Source organism: Glycine soja, chromosome 15 (assembly GCF_004193775.1).
Source record: "Glycine soja cultivar W05 chromosome 15, ASM419377v2, whole genome shotgun sequence".
Classification (NCBI taxonomy): Eukaryota; Viridiplantae; Streptophyta; class Magnoliopsida; order Fabales; family Fabaceae; genus Glycine; species Glycine soja.
In genome coordinates, this window is record NC_041016.1 from 10,677,308 (window position 1) to 10,694,454 (window position 17,147).

Sequence of the window (17,147 nt, forward strand, 5' to 3'; positions counted from 1 at the left end):
TAAACTAATTAATTATAAAAAATTAGTATTTTTATAAAACTTCCAAAACACACAACTTTAATTATAAAAATAGACAACTTCATTTTTTAAAAAAAAACACTAATTTAAAAAAAAACAATAAACAAAAACAAACACAACTACTTTTATAAAAGAAAATTAATTTACAAATTAATATTTAGTAAAAATACACAATTTAAATTATAAAAAAAATATGACATCAAAAACCCAAACTTCATTTTTCATAAAATCTAAAAAACAAAATAACCAAAATAAATAAAATAATTCATTTAAAAAAAAAACAAAACAATTTCTGTTTAAAAAAAATTTAAAAAAAAAAAACACAAAAAAAAAACAAAAAAACCACTTCCGGAAGAAGTGGTTCTTCCGGAAACATTCCGGAAGAAGGGGTTCTTCCGGAAAGGTCTTCCGGAACTTTGGAAGTTCTTCCGGAAGTGCGCGTCTTCCGGAAAGTTCCCGGAAGACGTTTTCCGGAAGTCTTCCGGAAGAACACTTCTTCCGGAAAACGTTTTGTTACTTCCGGAAGAACACTTCTTCCGGAAACTTTCCGGAAAAGGTTCTTCCGGAACTTCCGGAAGAACCCCTAACGGGTCTTCCGGAAGACGCCGTCGTCAGCCTTTTGAGCCATTTTTTCCGGCGTCCTCTCGTCTTCTCCCCTCTCGTCTTCTACCCTAGGTTTCGTCTTCTACCCTAAGGTTCCACTAACCTAACGTTACACTAACCTACCCTAATGTAGTGCATAACAAAACCAAAGCTAAGAAGAAGGCCACCTACCTCGAAAGCAAATGGGTCCAAGGGCTGTCGGAGAAGCTCGCAGAGAAGAAGCTTGTCGGGGAAGAGAGAAGAGAAGAAGCTTTTGCGGAAGAGACACAGTGAAAAAGAGAGAATGCTTCCGGGAAAAAAATGCTTTTTATTTTTTTAAATGAAGGGCAAAATTGACCTTTCATTGAATTGCTGGGTGCACCAGCAATATTGCTGGGTGCACCTAGCATATCCCTAAATTCAAAACCGGCAGTTTGCTATTATCCATTGGGTTTATGTTAAATTAATTAGTTGGGTTTATGTTTAAATAAATCACCCTATCAAAATTTTGATCCTGTGATCAACTTCTTGTTATCTTGAGTAAGACTTTCATGTCGTGTATCTCTTCTCATTTTATCTATTCTTAGAATTAATTATATAATTTTCACTATTATGTGTAAAATTTATGCGAATGTCATTTTAATTCCTTGGCCGGAGATAAAACAACGACATTTTTGGTTAAATAATCAAATGGAAAGAAGCATATGGCATACGAGTGGGATGCGTATGATTGCACTACAAATGACAAGGATATATCAGTTTCCCTGTTGAATGGAAAACCAAATGATACACTTCAATTTTGAAATATTCAACAACTTGCACACGTTTATATTTAATCAACATATTTTTTGTTTTTGAAAAATCAAACTCTGCCAGTTTTGGCCTCCAGGATGATCTTTTTTATATTCGTCCCACCAATATACATAAATGAGCAAATCCTCACACGTTAGTTCTTAAGATTATAGTTATTGAGATTTCAGTTTTTTATGAGATTTATTTGATGGTTAAATCTTTACAAAATTAATAATAAAATGACTAACTTAATAAAAGAAAATTTAAAAAAATAATAGAATGATTCATTTATGTTTAGAGAACATGATCGAGGATGAAATTAATTTGAAAATACATTAGCTGCTTATACGCGCTTAAAAAAACGCGTTTGTAATTGTAAGTAAGCCATTTACAACCCTTTATCTGTATATAATATAATATTTCTTATTTCTTTCTTAACAACGTACTTCTACTTGAAAATTGATCAATAATATTAATTTAATTTATTGTCTCATTTGGTAATCGAATTATCCAAACCAATTTCAGAAAAAGAAAAGATTTGGAGCTTAAGATAATCGATTATCCAATTGTTGAAAATGAAGAAAAGTTCTTTATGTAAATTGATAATCGATTATCACATATGATAATCGATTATCCACTTAGCACAAAAGGAACTAAAATTATTGGACTGAAACAAGTTAATCAATTATCCTTTTTGATAATCGATTAATCAATTTCTAGAATTGCAGAACAAAGGGGATTTTGTTGAATTAATTGATTACCTGGTTTTATAATCAATTAGATATGTTTTTATTGTCAAAATTTATAAATACCCCTAAATGTTTTCTTAGAAAAAGACTCTTGATTGGTTCAGTTTTAGAGAAAAACATTGCAAGAGAGTCTGAAAAACAATAACACTGCAATAAAATTGAAGATTGAAGTTGATCAAATAATCATTCATTTTAACAACATGATTTAATTATCTCGTGAAAAAGTATTGAAGATTAAAAATTTACACATTTCAGGTGTATTCAATCCTTTATCTTTTAATATTTTAGAGTATTGTTTTTTTTTGTTAGAGTTATTAGGGATGTTGGAGAATCTTTTTTTGTAGGATTCAAGAGAAAGATTTACTTTCTATTAGAGGATTATGTATGCATACTGTTTATACTAGTGTTCTTTATAAAGTGGAAGTTCCAAGAGATTTTAGAACAAATTGGATATAAGTTCGGATTGGATTTAACTAGTATGAAGTCTTGTATTATTCTCTTATTCTTTATAACTTTGAGTTTTGTAATCATCTTGATATTAGAATTGATTTCAAAGGATTATCATAAAAAGTTTCTATTTTCCATTTTTTTTGAAAAACTTTGATTGATTTATAGAGATGTTTTTAATTGATGTTAAAAACAATTTGATAAAGATTTTGAAAGAATTTATTCAACTTTCATTCTAAATTCTCAACCTGAACCAACATTCATAAAGGTCAACTTTATTTTAAAAAAATTGACATAAAAAGAATGAGTTTGATTTCAGTGTGAGTATCATTTTGATGAATAATTTATAAATATTCTTATAAATGTTTATTGAACTTTGAGGCTTGACTCTAATAAATTTTGAGACCCAACTCAGATAAATTTTTCAATACTAAAAAAACTTTTATAAACATTTTTATATTCTAGTTTGAGAAATGCAATAAACATTTAAAGGTTGTGTTTGGAAATTCATTCACAATTTTTTACACGGGGAATCTGATTTTCCAATACACTAAATTTAGAAGGAAGAGATTGATGAATTAGAAAACACACTTATTTATTTTGAGTTCGAGTTTTATGTTTTATCCGATTTAAATTGGAGTGTGTACATAATTTTTGTAAAAAAACGCACGCTTACACAAGCAAACAGTTATACTTCACATTGATTTTTCACCTTCTAGGACATCGTCCAAACTCATCCCCTACAACACTGCTGGTTGATTAAGAAAAAATGAAGGCGACACAAAACCCGGATTAATCATCCTTTTAAGACTTTTGTAAAAGTCAACATTCTTTTATATTCTAAAAGAATAGATATAATATTATTTTTAACATTATTTAATTAGTTGAAACTCCTTACACTTGTACCAGAATAAAACAACTCTTTTGCTCTTTTTTCTTCCTAATGTGCAATTAGTCAACGAAGATAAGTCATGCAGCATCAGTATAATTCAACAACCCAAAGAAAGCTAAACTAATCATAAATTTCTAATTTATAGGGGGGAAATAATCAATAACGTACTTACCAAACAAAATATATGGTCCATAGAAAAACAAAATATCTAGTAATAGATTACCGCTGTTTATTTTTTTTTAACTCATATATAATAATAAGCCAAAGTGACTTTATATAAAAATATCTATATATATAATCTATTTATCGGATAGATGTCGACTTCAATTCTTTCTGTCAAGGAACGTTAACAAGTCATAACTGATCATAATCAAAACAATTTCAAGAAGATTCCTCATTTGAGTCATTCCACCAAATATTTTTGCAATGAAAATAAAAATTCGTTCGAGAGTTCATGGTTAATTATATCTTGATGTATGGAAATTCAGTTGAAATGCTGATCTGTTTTAACAGATATTTTTTATTATGTTTAGATCAAGAATGAATACCTGCCCACACATACTTAAAAAACTAACTTATTTGATAATCATACCACATTGGTTGACTCCAAAAAAAAGAAGAAGGAGAAGAAAAACTCGTTTATGACAATCCTCACGTTTCTGTTGGTCGCAAAATTGGACCAACGTACACGTCCTAAACACTTCCTGTAGTGTATATATAAAAACCGCACTCACCCTCCCCGAAGTCACCAACAACACTTGTCATAGAATTCACAACCGACAATGGCGACAAAACCTCGTTTGGCTTATCTCTCTTCCACTTTTCTTCTTCTTCTTGTTGTAACTGTCTTTACTTCGGTGTCGGCACAAGCCCCAGAATCCCCATCACTCTACAACACCTTCCTTCAATGCCTCACCAAATACACAAATAACCCCTCCAACATAGTCTTCGCCAACACCAACCCCAAGTTCCCCACTATCCTCCAAAACTACATCCGAAACGCGCGTTTCAACACCTCCTCGACGCGAAAACCATTACTCATCGTCACTCCCCAGCAAGAATCACACGTCCAGGGCACAGTAATCTGCGCCAAAAGCGTTGAAATTCAACTCAAAATCAGAAGCGGAGGCCATGATTACGAGGGCATCTCGTACATCTCCGAGGAACCCTTCGTCATCCTCGACATGTTCAACTATCGCAGAATCACCGTGGACGTAAAAAACGAGGTTGCAGTGGTCGAAGCTGGAGCAACACTTGGAGAAGTTTATTACAGAATCTGGGAGAAGAGTAAAGTTCTTGGCTTTCCAGCAGGGGTGTGTCCCACTGTTGGCGTCGGTGGCCATTTCAGCGGCGGAGGGTACGGCAACATGTTGAGAAAATATGGCTTATCCGTTGATAACGTCATCGACGCGCAAATTGTTGATGTGAAAGGAAATCTTCTAAACAGAAAAACAATGGGGGAAGATCTGTTCTGGGCTATTAGAGGAGGTGGTGGAGCGAGTTTTGGTGTCATTTTGTCGTTTACTATTAAACTCGTTCCGGTGCCGGAAACGGTTACCGTTTTCCGCGTTGAGAAGACTCTTGAAACGAATGTCACTGCCACTGACCTTGTCGTGCAGTGGCAGCAGGTGGCGCCAAATACTGATGATAGACTTTTCATGAGGTTACTGTTGCAGCCTGTGAGTTCGAAGGTTGTGAAGGGAACAAGAACCGTTAGAGCCTCGGTTGTGGCTTTGTTCCTCGGAGGGGCTAATGAGGTTGTGTCGATTTTGGCGAAGGAGTTTCCTCTTCTTGGGTTAAAGAAGGAGAATTGCACTGAGGTGAGTTGGATTGACTCTGTTCTGTGGTGGAACGATGACAATAGTTTGAAGAATGGTGACAAACCTGAAACCTTATTGGATCGGAATTTAAACAATGCAGGTTTTCTCAAAAGAAAATCTGATTACGTCCAGAATGCTATTTCCAGAGATGGGTTGGAGTGGCTATTTAAAAGGATGATTGAGTTGGGAAAAACGGGGCTTGTTTTCAATCCTTATGGAGGGAAAATGGCTGAGATTCCTTCTGATGCGACGCCGTTTCCGCACCGTAAAGGGAACTTGTATAAGATCCAGTACTCTGTGAACTGGGATGATCCTTCACCCGGTGCTGCTCTGAATTTCACGAACCAGGCTAAGAGGTTGTTCAGTTACATGACCCCTTTTGTGTCCAAGAATCCCAGAAGTGCGTTTTTGAATTATAGGGATCTTGATATTGGGGTTAACAGCTTTGGTGAGAATAGCTTTCAGGAAGGGTTGGTTTATGGGACCAAATACTTCAATGATAATTTTCAGAGGCTTGTGAAGATTAAGACCACGGTTGATCCTGAAAACTTTTTCAGGAATGAACAGAGTATCCCTGTTCTTCATGGCGAAGCATAGGGAATCATACAGATACAGTGAAGAATATTGCTTAGTTTTTTTTTTTTTTTCCTTGTTTGACAGTAAAGAATATTGCTTAGTGCTCCTGTTAGTTGTGGCATTTTCTTTTGTTCCTATAGTTCTATATGAATAGTTGGCCCATAGGCCGTGATGTTTGTCAATTGATTTGATTATTATTATATCATTGAATTTTAAAGTTGAGGTATATGGTAGGTTCTGCTTACGGATTTTCATTTATTTTATTTGTTCTTTTCTTTCTGTTTATTTTTGCTCCTCCATTTGTGCATTTAATCATGAGACTTGTGTCAGGGCGGTAGGAAAACTGGTTAAATCCCAGTATGAATATAATAATATGAGAGTACTCGTTATTGGTTGAATTATCCGAACTATACTTGTGTGACTAGTGGAGGTCTTGCTTTTTCAGGCTGACCAGTGACCACATCTTGTGGTTCTTATTTTTTCTTGTGGTTTTTGTCTTTAGATTTTGTCTTGTGGTCCCATGAATTTTCAATGCGTGATGTTCTGCAAGGGATTTTTAACTCCTCCACTTTATTCATTTAATTTAGTTTGATTTTTGACCAAATTCATTGAATTTCATAAGCCCACCTGTTTTAGTTTAAACCAGACATACGAAATTACCGAGCAATTTCAGTGGAACTAGTCACGGGAATTGTTTGACAAAAATGTCGTTACGTGCAATTAATACTTATTTCGGTTAGTTTAGTAATATCCAAATAATTATTTCCTAAAACAAAAATAACTAATTTTACAATAAAAAATAAGATTATTTTTAAAATATCTTTCATCAGAACTTATTATTATGAATAAAAAAGAGTTATTAAAAATAAAAATAAAATTAAATAAATGATATTTTAGGATGAATAATATTAAATATGACAAAATTAGTTAAATTTGTTTATATTTAAATCCAATAAATAAGATTATTTTTTTACTTATATAAGAATTAAGAAAATAATTAATTTAATTAATAATATTAAATTTATTTTAATTTTATGTTTTTCATTAAATTACTCTTAACACTAATGATACAAACTCTTGTTTTGGTCATAAGTCAGTCCTGGCTCAACAAAACCATATTGGTATAAATTAGGGCAAGAAGTAATAATGAACCAAGAAAGACCCAAAAGATTCAACTCTCACCCTGATCTCAATGACACACAAAGCCTCCAATGGCACCAACCACAAACTACAACTCAAGCCTCCAATTTGCCATAAAGATATATCTTATCTCCTATTGGGGAATCACAAGATAGACATGAACGAGTTATATCTCATGATATGGCAGAACAATTCCCTATCCAAGGATGACAAGTTAAATACTACGATAATAACCACAAGATGTTTTTGTTTACCACTTGAAGCGTGAGAATGATCACTAACCCTAATGCCCCTAATCAATCCATGCGAGCAAATCAACAGTACTGCAAATCATTGTGCTAGCTGGCGGCTATAGGGGACATGTGCACAAAAAAACAACTCACTCCAATAGGGAAGGAGACATCACTTAAGCAAAGATGAGTCCCTTTTTAGCTTGCCATGGGCCTGTTGGACTCGTGCGCGCTACAGTAGCAAGTTGGATTTAATTATTAATCTTTATTTAATTAATTTCTCCCACTCTGATTATTTGCTTTATGTTTGTAATCCTATTATTATATAAGTTTAATGATTATGTGTTAATAATGTAAAATAATTTTGCATTGTTATTATTCACAAATTATCTTTTGTTTGACTTTTAAAGTAATTATGATAAAAGTCAACAAACTATTTACATGTTCAAGTAGCATGAGATCCAATTCATTTTCAGCAATAGCTAAATAGGAAGGTAAACTAAACATGGATAAGTCAAAGTTGGAAGTTCATGGGCCATTAAGTTGAATTGTTAGGTCGGTGGATTCTTAGAACAACTTTAGTGTTAGATCTTGAGCTTAAAATCCGGTATTTAATAGATTTGCCACTAAAGATGGAGTTAGGACCTCTACACTAGAGGATGAGATCTTCCACAAGATCCTTAAAGATATGCATCTTCTTTTAAAACAAATTATTTTTTACTCCTTCTCTCCCTAATAGTTTCTGGAAGGAAGCAATGAATAGAACAAAGAGGGGAAAAAAGAAAACAGATCCACACCCACCTCCACAACAACAAATCCAAATAACAACAACAAAATACAACGAAAATAATAAATTTAAAAATTAAATACAGTTAGAAACACAAATATGAGGGAGAAGAGCATGTTGTGGTGGTGTCGAGGTAGATGAGGGAGAAGAGGAATGTGGTGGCCTTCACTAGGGAGATGGAGGTTATGTGAGAGAGAAGAGCATCTGTGCTGACAGCGGTGGCCCTATCTAGTCGAGAAGGAGGGTGGGGGGTAGAAGGAAGAGGTAAAGGGGAGGGAAGGTGGGCTAGAGGAGAAAAGGGAATGTAAAGGGAAAAGAAAGGGGCAATAAAGGGGGAGGGTGGTTGTGGAGGGAGGGTGGGGCCATGGAGGGTTTCGTGGAAATGGGATGGGAAAGAGGAACTTAGGGTCGTGTAGGGATTTGTGGTGGGGTAGAGAGGAAAGGGGAAGTGAAAGGGGGCGAGTGTGTTGCCTGTGTGAGGGAGAAGAGAAGGTTTGGGCGTGAAAGAGAAGAGAGGGTGTGAGGGAGAAAAATGTGTTTGTCCGTGAAAAGTGAAAAGGTTTTGTTTTTTTAAAATAAAGAATCTCATCGTTGCTTGTCACCTGTCATACTCTAATTTCGTCCGGGGACTATCGTTCATTGATCTTTTGATCCTTGTTAGTTGACTTACGGTGTTGAACGCCATTTATAATGCGAAACAGATGATCATTCAGTGTTTTGATCAAGAATGCGAAAAATACCAAAAAAAGGGGCAAAAGGGTTTTTTCCTTGGTTTTCCTGGACCTTAGCTCGCCCAGGCTAGCCTCTGGCTCGCTTGGGCCACCAAATAACTTCATAGTGAAGAAACCAACTCGCCTGGGCAAGCTCTAGCTCGCTTGGGTGAGCTCATTGCTTCAGCACTAAGTTTCAACTCACTTGGGCGAGCTGCAACTGCCCCAAAGTGACCCTTTGCCTATAAATAGGCATCCTAGGGGTGTTTTAAAGGGTTCCAAGGGTTAGAAGTGGAGAGAATTGAGAGAAGAGAGAAAGAAGAAGAAGAAAGAAGAGGAAACGAAGCCGAGGCGCTACCGAATCACGACCGCGATCATTCCTTACGTCGTTTTCTTGTTCTGTGTTCTTCGTGCGACCGTCGGTTAGTTTTATTTTTAGGGATTGAATGTGATATATGTACCCTTATTAGGGGTCCCCTTTGTTATTATGTGCACATCCATATTCTCCATCTATCATCGACAATCTCGTTTTCCTTTGTAAAGTTCAATCTTAATCGATCACTAGTGTTGTAAAGTTGTCTTTAAAGAGATTGAAAGTTAATAAACAAAACCAAGATAAAACCAACTCATAAATAACTTCTTTTTGTCAAATATCACTTGAGATCGTTTCAAGGTCCATCGCCTTAACGATTCCCTCCACTTTTCAAATTTATATGATCATTTTAGGATCCAACGCCTTAATGATACTCTCCGCTTTTCAAAATTTAAAACATCGTTTCAAGTTCCAACGACTTAAATGACTTTTTTGTTCGCAATTAAAATAAATATTTCAAAAGCATAAAAATCAATTTAACACATAAACATTCAGACTTAAAGAACTATATAGGTCTGAATTCCTCATCGCACCTGAGGATACGGGGCAACACCCTTGTCGACCCTAAAAAAATAAAAAGGAAAAATACACAATTTTGAAGTCACGTTTTTACACACTCGATTAAAGACTGCCGTCCCTTGTGACGGGTGTGTGGGGTGCTAATACCTTCCCCATGAGTAAACACTCCCGAATCCTTATTTTCAAAATTCTCAGACCTCTTTTTAGTTTTTCTAACGTTTTCCTCGAATAAACGTTGGTGGCGACTCCCACACGTTTTTCTTTTTGGAAGACTCTCCTTAGGCTTTTCATCCACACTCCCATTGTAGAGTAGGTTGTGACATCACCAATGACATATGACCAAATTTGAACCATTTGCTAGTGTAAAATTTATCAAGATAATTGTTTAAATTTCAAACAATCTAATTAATGAAATTAAAATATTATAAAATTATGCATTTGAAATCCTATAAATTCACTCATTGGTGATCATATTTTTCACACCATTTTTCATTGTCCTTTTATTCTCATTCTTAATGGATCCAAATTAGTTTCATTGGCAAGCATATTACAATTATTTGCAAAATTATCAAATGGCTCCCACAATAAAAAATTCTCAAAATACTCCTTAATTTTTTTCCCTTGCCACCATCTCCAATAAATTTTATGCAAAATAATCAATCTCTTTCCACTGAAAATTCTAAAAGTTCTCAAACTTTTTCTTCAATGCCATAAAGCAATTTCGTCGTGTTTCGTATGCTTCCCAATAGTTCTAGTGGTTCACAAACTCCTTCCAATGATGAAATTGAAACCCAATTTCCATAATTTTTTACCCAAATTTGGCTAGAAAATATCACACTAAAGGAAGGAAAAGAGAATTCTACAAAAAAGAAAACACGAATTTACTTTTCAATTGAAGATGATACACAACTCATTGGTTCATGGCTTAATGTCTCAATGGATCCAATTGTTGATGATGGTCAATCAAGAGAGCATTTTTGGTTAAGAGTTATAAGAAATTACAACAACTTTTATGGCAATCTACGAGAGAGAACCTTGAATCAAGTGATATCTTGATGACAAAAAATTAATGTTGGGGTTCAAAAGTTCAAGGACCATTACAAACAAGTTGTTGATTTGAAGAAAAACGGTTATAAGAAGAGTGATGTCATGATTCATGCATATGTCATTTGGAAGGAAGACGAGGGAAACAACTTTGCTTTAAAGCATGCATGGTGACTACTAAAAGATCAACCTAAATGGTTAGAACAATGTACATGAATTTATTCAAAAAGAACAAAGCTTTATGCTTTTGGGGCTTACTCATCGTCATCTAACCCGGAGATATCGATTGAGGTTTCAAAAATTGGCACACCATCACGAATCCCTCATCCAATGGGATAAAAGGCAACCAAGAGGAAGATCAAGTGGAAAGAAGATGCAACGGTTCATCGATTGTGGACTTGTCAGACATGGAAGCTGTAATCAGGGAAAAAATGTTGTCAAGAAATGAATAGCAGAGGCAAAGGAGAAGAAGAATGTAACAATGTTGTACGAAATTCTAATGAAGGACACATCTGTCATTTCTAAAGATTAACTCAAGAAACATGAAATCACTTGTAATTATATTTTAAAAAAGCTTAGCAATTAGTTATTGTGTTGTAAGTTAGTTTTAATTAGACACTATGTTGCAGGTTTATTTTAATTAGTCACTATGTTGTAACGATTTTAGTTTTAATTAGTATTCATATTGTAACTTTTAATTAGTTGAATGTTGAACTTTGTGTTAATTAGTTTTCATATTGTAACTTTATGTTAATTATTAATTTTTAATTATGTAACTAGCAGTGTGATTGTTACAAAACTAGCCATTTTAAAAGTAGTCGTTGGGATACTAGCCGTTAAAAAGTAATCATTGTGAAACTAGAAATTAAAAATTAGCCGTTGGAAATGATGCTATTTAATTGCTAAATTTGCTTTCAATCATCCACCTTTCTACAAACTCTGCAGTCTTCTTCTTTCTTTTTTTCTCTAGCTCCGCTCACTTGTAAAATGGATCTAAACTCTGACTTTGATACAATTTAGAAACAAATTGTTGATGAAACACTTAGAGACAACACTAAAGAACAAATCATGAGGTACTTATGCAAGGTGTGACTACAAGTAGAGAATAAAAGTCGATCAAGACGCCATATAAATTGTGATTGTGAAGGCGGACATAGTCGCTCGTTGAATGAATACTTCTTTGAAAATTCTGTATACACAAAGAGGTAGTTTCGATGAAGGTTTTGGATGCAGAAGCAATTGTTCATTCAAATTATAGTCGCTATCAATAATCATGATCTGTATTTTCAAATGAGATTTGATGCAACTAGTAGAAAAAGATTTTTCACCATTACAGAAGTGTACTACAACAATTCATATATTAGCATACAGATCACTTGTCGATAGTGTCAATGAGTATGTTAGAATTACCGAATGCACTGGAATTCAATGCTTAGAAGCTTTTGTAAGGGATGTGAACGAGATATTGTGGGATATATACTTGGGAAGGCCAAACAATAACGACATCAATCGTCTACTACAAATTAGAGAGACATATGGGTTGACAGGTATGTTTGATTCTATTGATTGCATGCATCGGAAATTGAAAAATTGTCTAGTTGCATTACAAGGTCAATATTGTAGAAGTGATCATTGCAAACCCATAGTAATACTTGAAGGCGTCCCGTAACAAGACTTGTGGATTTGACATGCATTATTATGGAGTTGTGGATTCAAATGATGACATTAATGTGTTAAACCAATCATTTGTGTTTAATGACATTTTGGAAGGTTGAGCTCTCTAGTGCAATTTACAATTAATGTAACCCCATATAATATGAGATACTATATTGTAGATGACGTTTATCCTGATTTGGATACTTTGGTGAAGACCATTCCCATGTCACAAGGAGAGAAAAAAATTTATTCACAAAATGTCAAGAAAGGATGTGAAGAGAATATTTGGTGTGCTAAAATCTCAATTTACAGTTATATGTTGTCCATCGCATAATTGACACATCGATATATAAAAAATATTATATTGACATGCATTGTATTGTGTAACATGATTGTTGAATACAAATGAGATACATACAATGATAATATTGATGCTGATTATGATCAAATAAATGAGGAGATTTCAAATGTTGATGTATCTTGTAGTGCTCTTCGCAACTTTTCTATATACCTTCAAACAAGACACTATATGCATACAAGAGAAATTCATCAACAACTTCAAATAAATTTTGTGGAGCATATTTGGACGTTTCAGTGACAACAATGATGAAATTTAATTTTTCTTGTTGAATGTCAATGTTTTGTATTTTTTTACTTTTGAATGTGATGTATTTTTCATCGGTTTAATTTTAATTCATAAAAAAATTTTAGTTATTAATATTTTTCTATTTTTAAATTAGTTATTTTATAATTAAAATATTTATAATTAGTTACTTAAATTTAATTGAAAATTAATTCATAAAATATATTCTAGTAGAATCCATTGTGTGACCCACAAAAAGTACCTCAAGATTTCAAATTGAAATTTACTATTAAAGCAAAAAAGAAGAAAAATCTTGATGCACATATATGACACACAGAATCCACTAAAAAGTGTTTAAAAATCCCAAAATAAGATCTATTATTAAAGATACTCTTAAAAAAAATTGCCATGTTTAACTATGCTGAACTAGAGCTGATTGGTCCGTAAAAAAGGTGTATTGGATTCAACTAGTTTGAAAAACACCTTTCATTTGCCCGGATCAAAACAAAAATTTGTTAATATTATAAGAACTAAAAATAATAATTTTAATTTTAGAAGGATAAAAATTAAAGATTTTTTTTATAAATACCCAAATTAAAACATGCTATTTTATAGAAATAAAAACGTATTTAAGTTTAAAAAAACATATTAAGTTTCATCAAAATTGACAAACTTATGATAAGTATAAGAAATTGTAAATAAATGAAAGAATAAAAAAAAAACTTTACAAGATGAGTGGATATATTATTTATTCCAATCAAGTGCACATTGGAAGCATACGTTACTAACATGTCCATTAAATTTATCAACCCGATCCGTTCCACCGTCTGGGTTCCCTGTATCACAATTTTAGCGTTGGGATACTCTGTTCATTTCTGAAATAGTTTCCGGGATCAACCTCAGTTTTAATCTTCGCCAGTCTATAGAAGTTGTCATCGAAGTACTTAAAACCATAAACCTCCCCTTCTTGGTAGCTATTGTTATCATGGTGATTAATACCAATGTCAAGGTCCCTATAATTCAGAAAAGCCCTCCTTGGATTTTTGGACACAAATGGTGTCATGTAGCTATGTAACCTTCTAATTTGTGTTGTAAAGTTCTTCTCTGCAGAACCTCCAGGTTCCTCCCAATTGGCAGAATACTCAATTTTGAACAGATTTCCTGCTCGGTGAGGAAATGCTGTAGCATTTGCTGAAATCTCATTCATTCTTCCGCCATATGGATTGAAAGCCATACCTGTTTGTCCCAACTCAATCATCCTTTTCCATATCCATTCTAACCCGTCTTTGGAAATTGGATCCTTCACATAATCAGATTTCCTTTTGAGGAACTTTGCTGAGTTGAGATTTCTGCCAAGTAGAGCTTCTGGGTGGGCACCATTTGGAAAACTATCCCACCAAACCACAGACTCAATCCAACTCATTTCAATGCAATTCTCCTTCTTTAGACCCAAAGTTGGAAACTTTTTGTCCAAAAGTGACACAAGCTCTTCTGCTCCTCCCAGAAACATAGTCATAACCGCGGCTCTAACAGTTTTGTGCCTCTCTCCGACGTTCGAAATCATGGGGTGTAACTGCAGTCTCATGAAAAGCCTTTCATCCGTGTACGGTGCAACTTGTTGCCATTGCACAACAAGATCAGTGGCATTTTGCTCCAAAGTCTTCTCAACCTGAAAAACGATTAGAAGTTATAAGGTTGACTTGACGTTGATTGAAAAAAAAAATAGAAAAAGAGGGAGAGTTCATGAGTTTAAATTCCTCCCACTAATAAAAACTAACAAACTAAGTTTAAAAAACCTGAAAAACAGTAACAACTTCAGGCACAGGAACCAACTTAATTGTGTATGATAATATGACACCAAAACTTGCTCCTCCACCTCCTCTAATAGCCCAAAAAAGGTCTTCCCCCATTGACTCCTTGTTTAGAATCCTACCTTTGACGTCAACAATTTGAGCATCACTGATGTGATCAATGGATAACCCATATTTTCTCATCATGTTACCATACCCTCCTCCACTGAAATGACCACCAACACCAACAGTGTGGCACACCCCTGCAGGAAAGCCAAGAACATCACTCTTCTCCCAAATCCTATAATAAAGTTCGCCAAGTGTGGCACCGGCTTGGACCACAGCAACCTTGTTTTGCGCATCCACTGTGATGTTGCGGAGGTTGAACATGTCAAGCATGATGAAGGGCTCATCAGAGATGTATGAGAGGCCTTCAAAGTCATGGCCACCACTTCTTGTTTTAATTTGCATATCAATGCTTTCTGCACAGATTACGGCAGTCTGGACATGAGATTCTTGCACTGGTGCGACTATGATTAAAGGTTTTGGTGAAGAGGTGGTGTTGAACCGGGCATTACGAATGTATGCACGGAGAATGGAAGAATAGGAAGAGTTGGTTTGGGCAAAGACTATGTTAGAGATGTTGGGGGAGTTAATGTAGTTTCTTAGACAGTCAACAAAAGTTTCATATACTGATTCTGTTGCTTGGGCAGCATATGATGCATGGGGTGAAAGCAAAAGCACAATAACAATGGGGAGCATAATAGTGGCCAATGGACTTGGTTTTTCCATTTGGGTGGTGCACAGTGCATGCATGATCCATTTCTGAATTATAGATGAAATGAAATAGTGCGGGCTAAGTTCGGTTATGTCGAAAGAGACACAAAGGTTGGGACGCATTAGCCCAAGGTATTATTAAATGATAGACAATGTTTTTTGGCATTACTTCATAAAATTTGACGAGATGTTATTACCATACTTTTCTTGAGGGACACTAGTGAGTGATGAAGATTCTTCTTTGAGCTTTGCCGTTTGCGCATGCTTAGCCGGCATTAATTATATGGAGATACTGTACCAAGTACCAACCATTTAATTAGCCATAAGAAATGAGAAATCAATCCTGTATCTAATTGTTGATAGACCCAATATGGTGCATCAAGATGAAAAAATTACTATTGAACACGTATACTAGCTAGCTACTAAATATTGTTTTTTTAAATATAACTTTATCCCTCATCATAATTGTAAGGTCAAGATTATTTTCTCTTGTGAAAGCATATTATCACATTCAATTCATTGTACATTAAAGAAGAAGAAATTTAAACTTCCAATGCGATATCATAGTAAAATATATTTCTAAGAGAAAATCATCCTAATTTTACTTGAATTGTTTCATTTCCCTTTTCTCCTTTAAAACCCAAAGTCAATTAAGTTCCTAATCATGTTCTTGGTGATGGGGATACTTAGATTTTTCAGAGGATTTTAACCAAGTCAGTTAAAATCCCTCAGCTGAAGAAGCTTAACTAAAACTAAAGACAGCATGGAATTCGAACGTTAATATGTCGCACTCTAAAATTTATTAATATATATTGGAGCTAACGAAGTGGTTTTCCCGTATAATTCTACATGGAAATCAATTACATGCACCAAGTCTAAAGCTACAACACATTAACAACAGGTAGAATGACAGTGGTTACGGGCCAGTATAAAAGTTAAGTGAATCAATTGAATCATTACGACTATATATAAAAGTTAATCAAGTAAGTTTAGTCATTTCCCAACTTTTGTTCCCTTCATCATGTATCCTTTACTTTGGCTGTCTCCACATTCCCAGCTTTCATACTTCATTATTTATGCCTTTTAAGACTGAGCAACACGGACATAAAAGTTCAAGAGACAAAATCTTTTCAAAAGCAGAAGCTATATATGTAAATTATCCAGTGCACGTTTTTGTTGCCATAATGTAATATGCTTAAATCATATTAGATCCCGAGTTGAAATATGGAAAATATTGTTTGAACTTTGAACACAAATTTGAAATAACAAAAAGTTGTTTGTTTGATTTTGGAATGTGTTTTTGGAATACGTGTATAAAAAAATAATTAAGATCAGATAGAGATAGAGATAATTATATAAGGGGAGTTACTACCGTACCATATAAAAATATAGACCTGTTTCAGTGCAGGTGGTTTTTGACCAATAAAAATACAGTGGTTGCCATGTTATGTTACACATCTAACATTTACTTTTTACTTGACCAACAAAATACTACTACCATCACCTTTTTCGACCAAGAAATTTCAAGAAATGAAGTTTCATTAGTAATATAAATGAGGTGCATAGGAAAGGCCAGACATGCATGTATACACCGATCCTCACTGATGTCTTTATGGTAAGGATCTGCTTTAATTTCTTGAGAAAGAATTAATCAGTGAAGCA

General features: G+C 34.2%; 2 protein-coding genes across 2 annotated transcripts; one reads left to right on the forward strand and one right to left on the reverse strand.

The window, feature by feature from the left end:
- The first annotated feature begins 4,204 nt into the window (after window positions 1-4,204).
- On the forward strand, window positions 4,205-6,120 carry LOC114387932 (berberine bridge enzyme-like 21). Its single transcript, XM_028348214.1, has one exon. It carries the CDS (start codon window positions 4,263-4,265, stop codon window positions 5,895-5,897), a length of 1,635 nt encoding a protein of 544 aa, XP_028204015.1. The 5' UTR covers window positions 4,205-4,262; the 3' UTR covers window positions 5,898-6,120.
- Window positions 6,121-13,628: 7,508 nt separating this feature from the next.
- On the reverse strand, window positions 13,629-15,886 carry LOC114387790 (berberine bridge enzyme-like 21). Its single transcript, XM_028347992.1, has 2 exons — window positions 14,715-15,886; window positions 13,629-14,587 (listed from the first exon to the last, which is right to left on the reverse strand). Exons 1-2 carry the CDS (start codon window positions 15,606-15,608, stop codon window positions 13,760-13,762), a joined length of 1,722 nt encoding a protein of 573 aa, XP_028203793.1. The 5' UTR covers window positions 15,609-15,886; the 3' UTR covers window positions 13,629-13,759.
- Window positions 15,887-17,147: the final 1,261 nt, after the last annotated feature.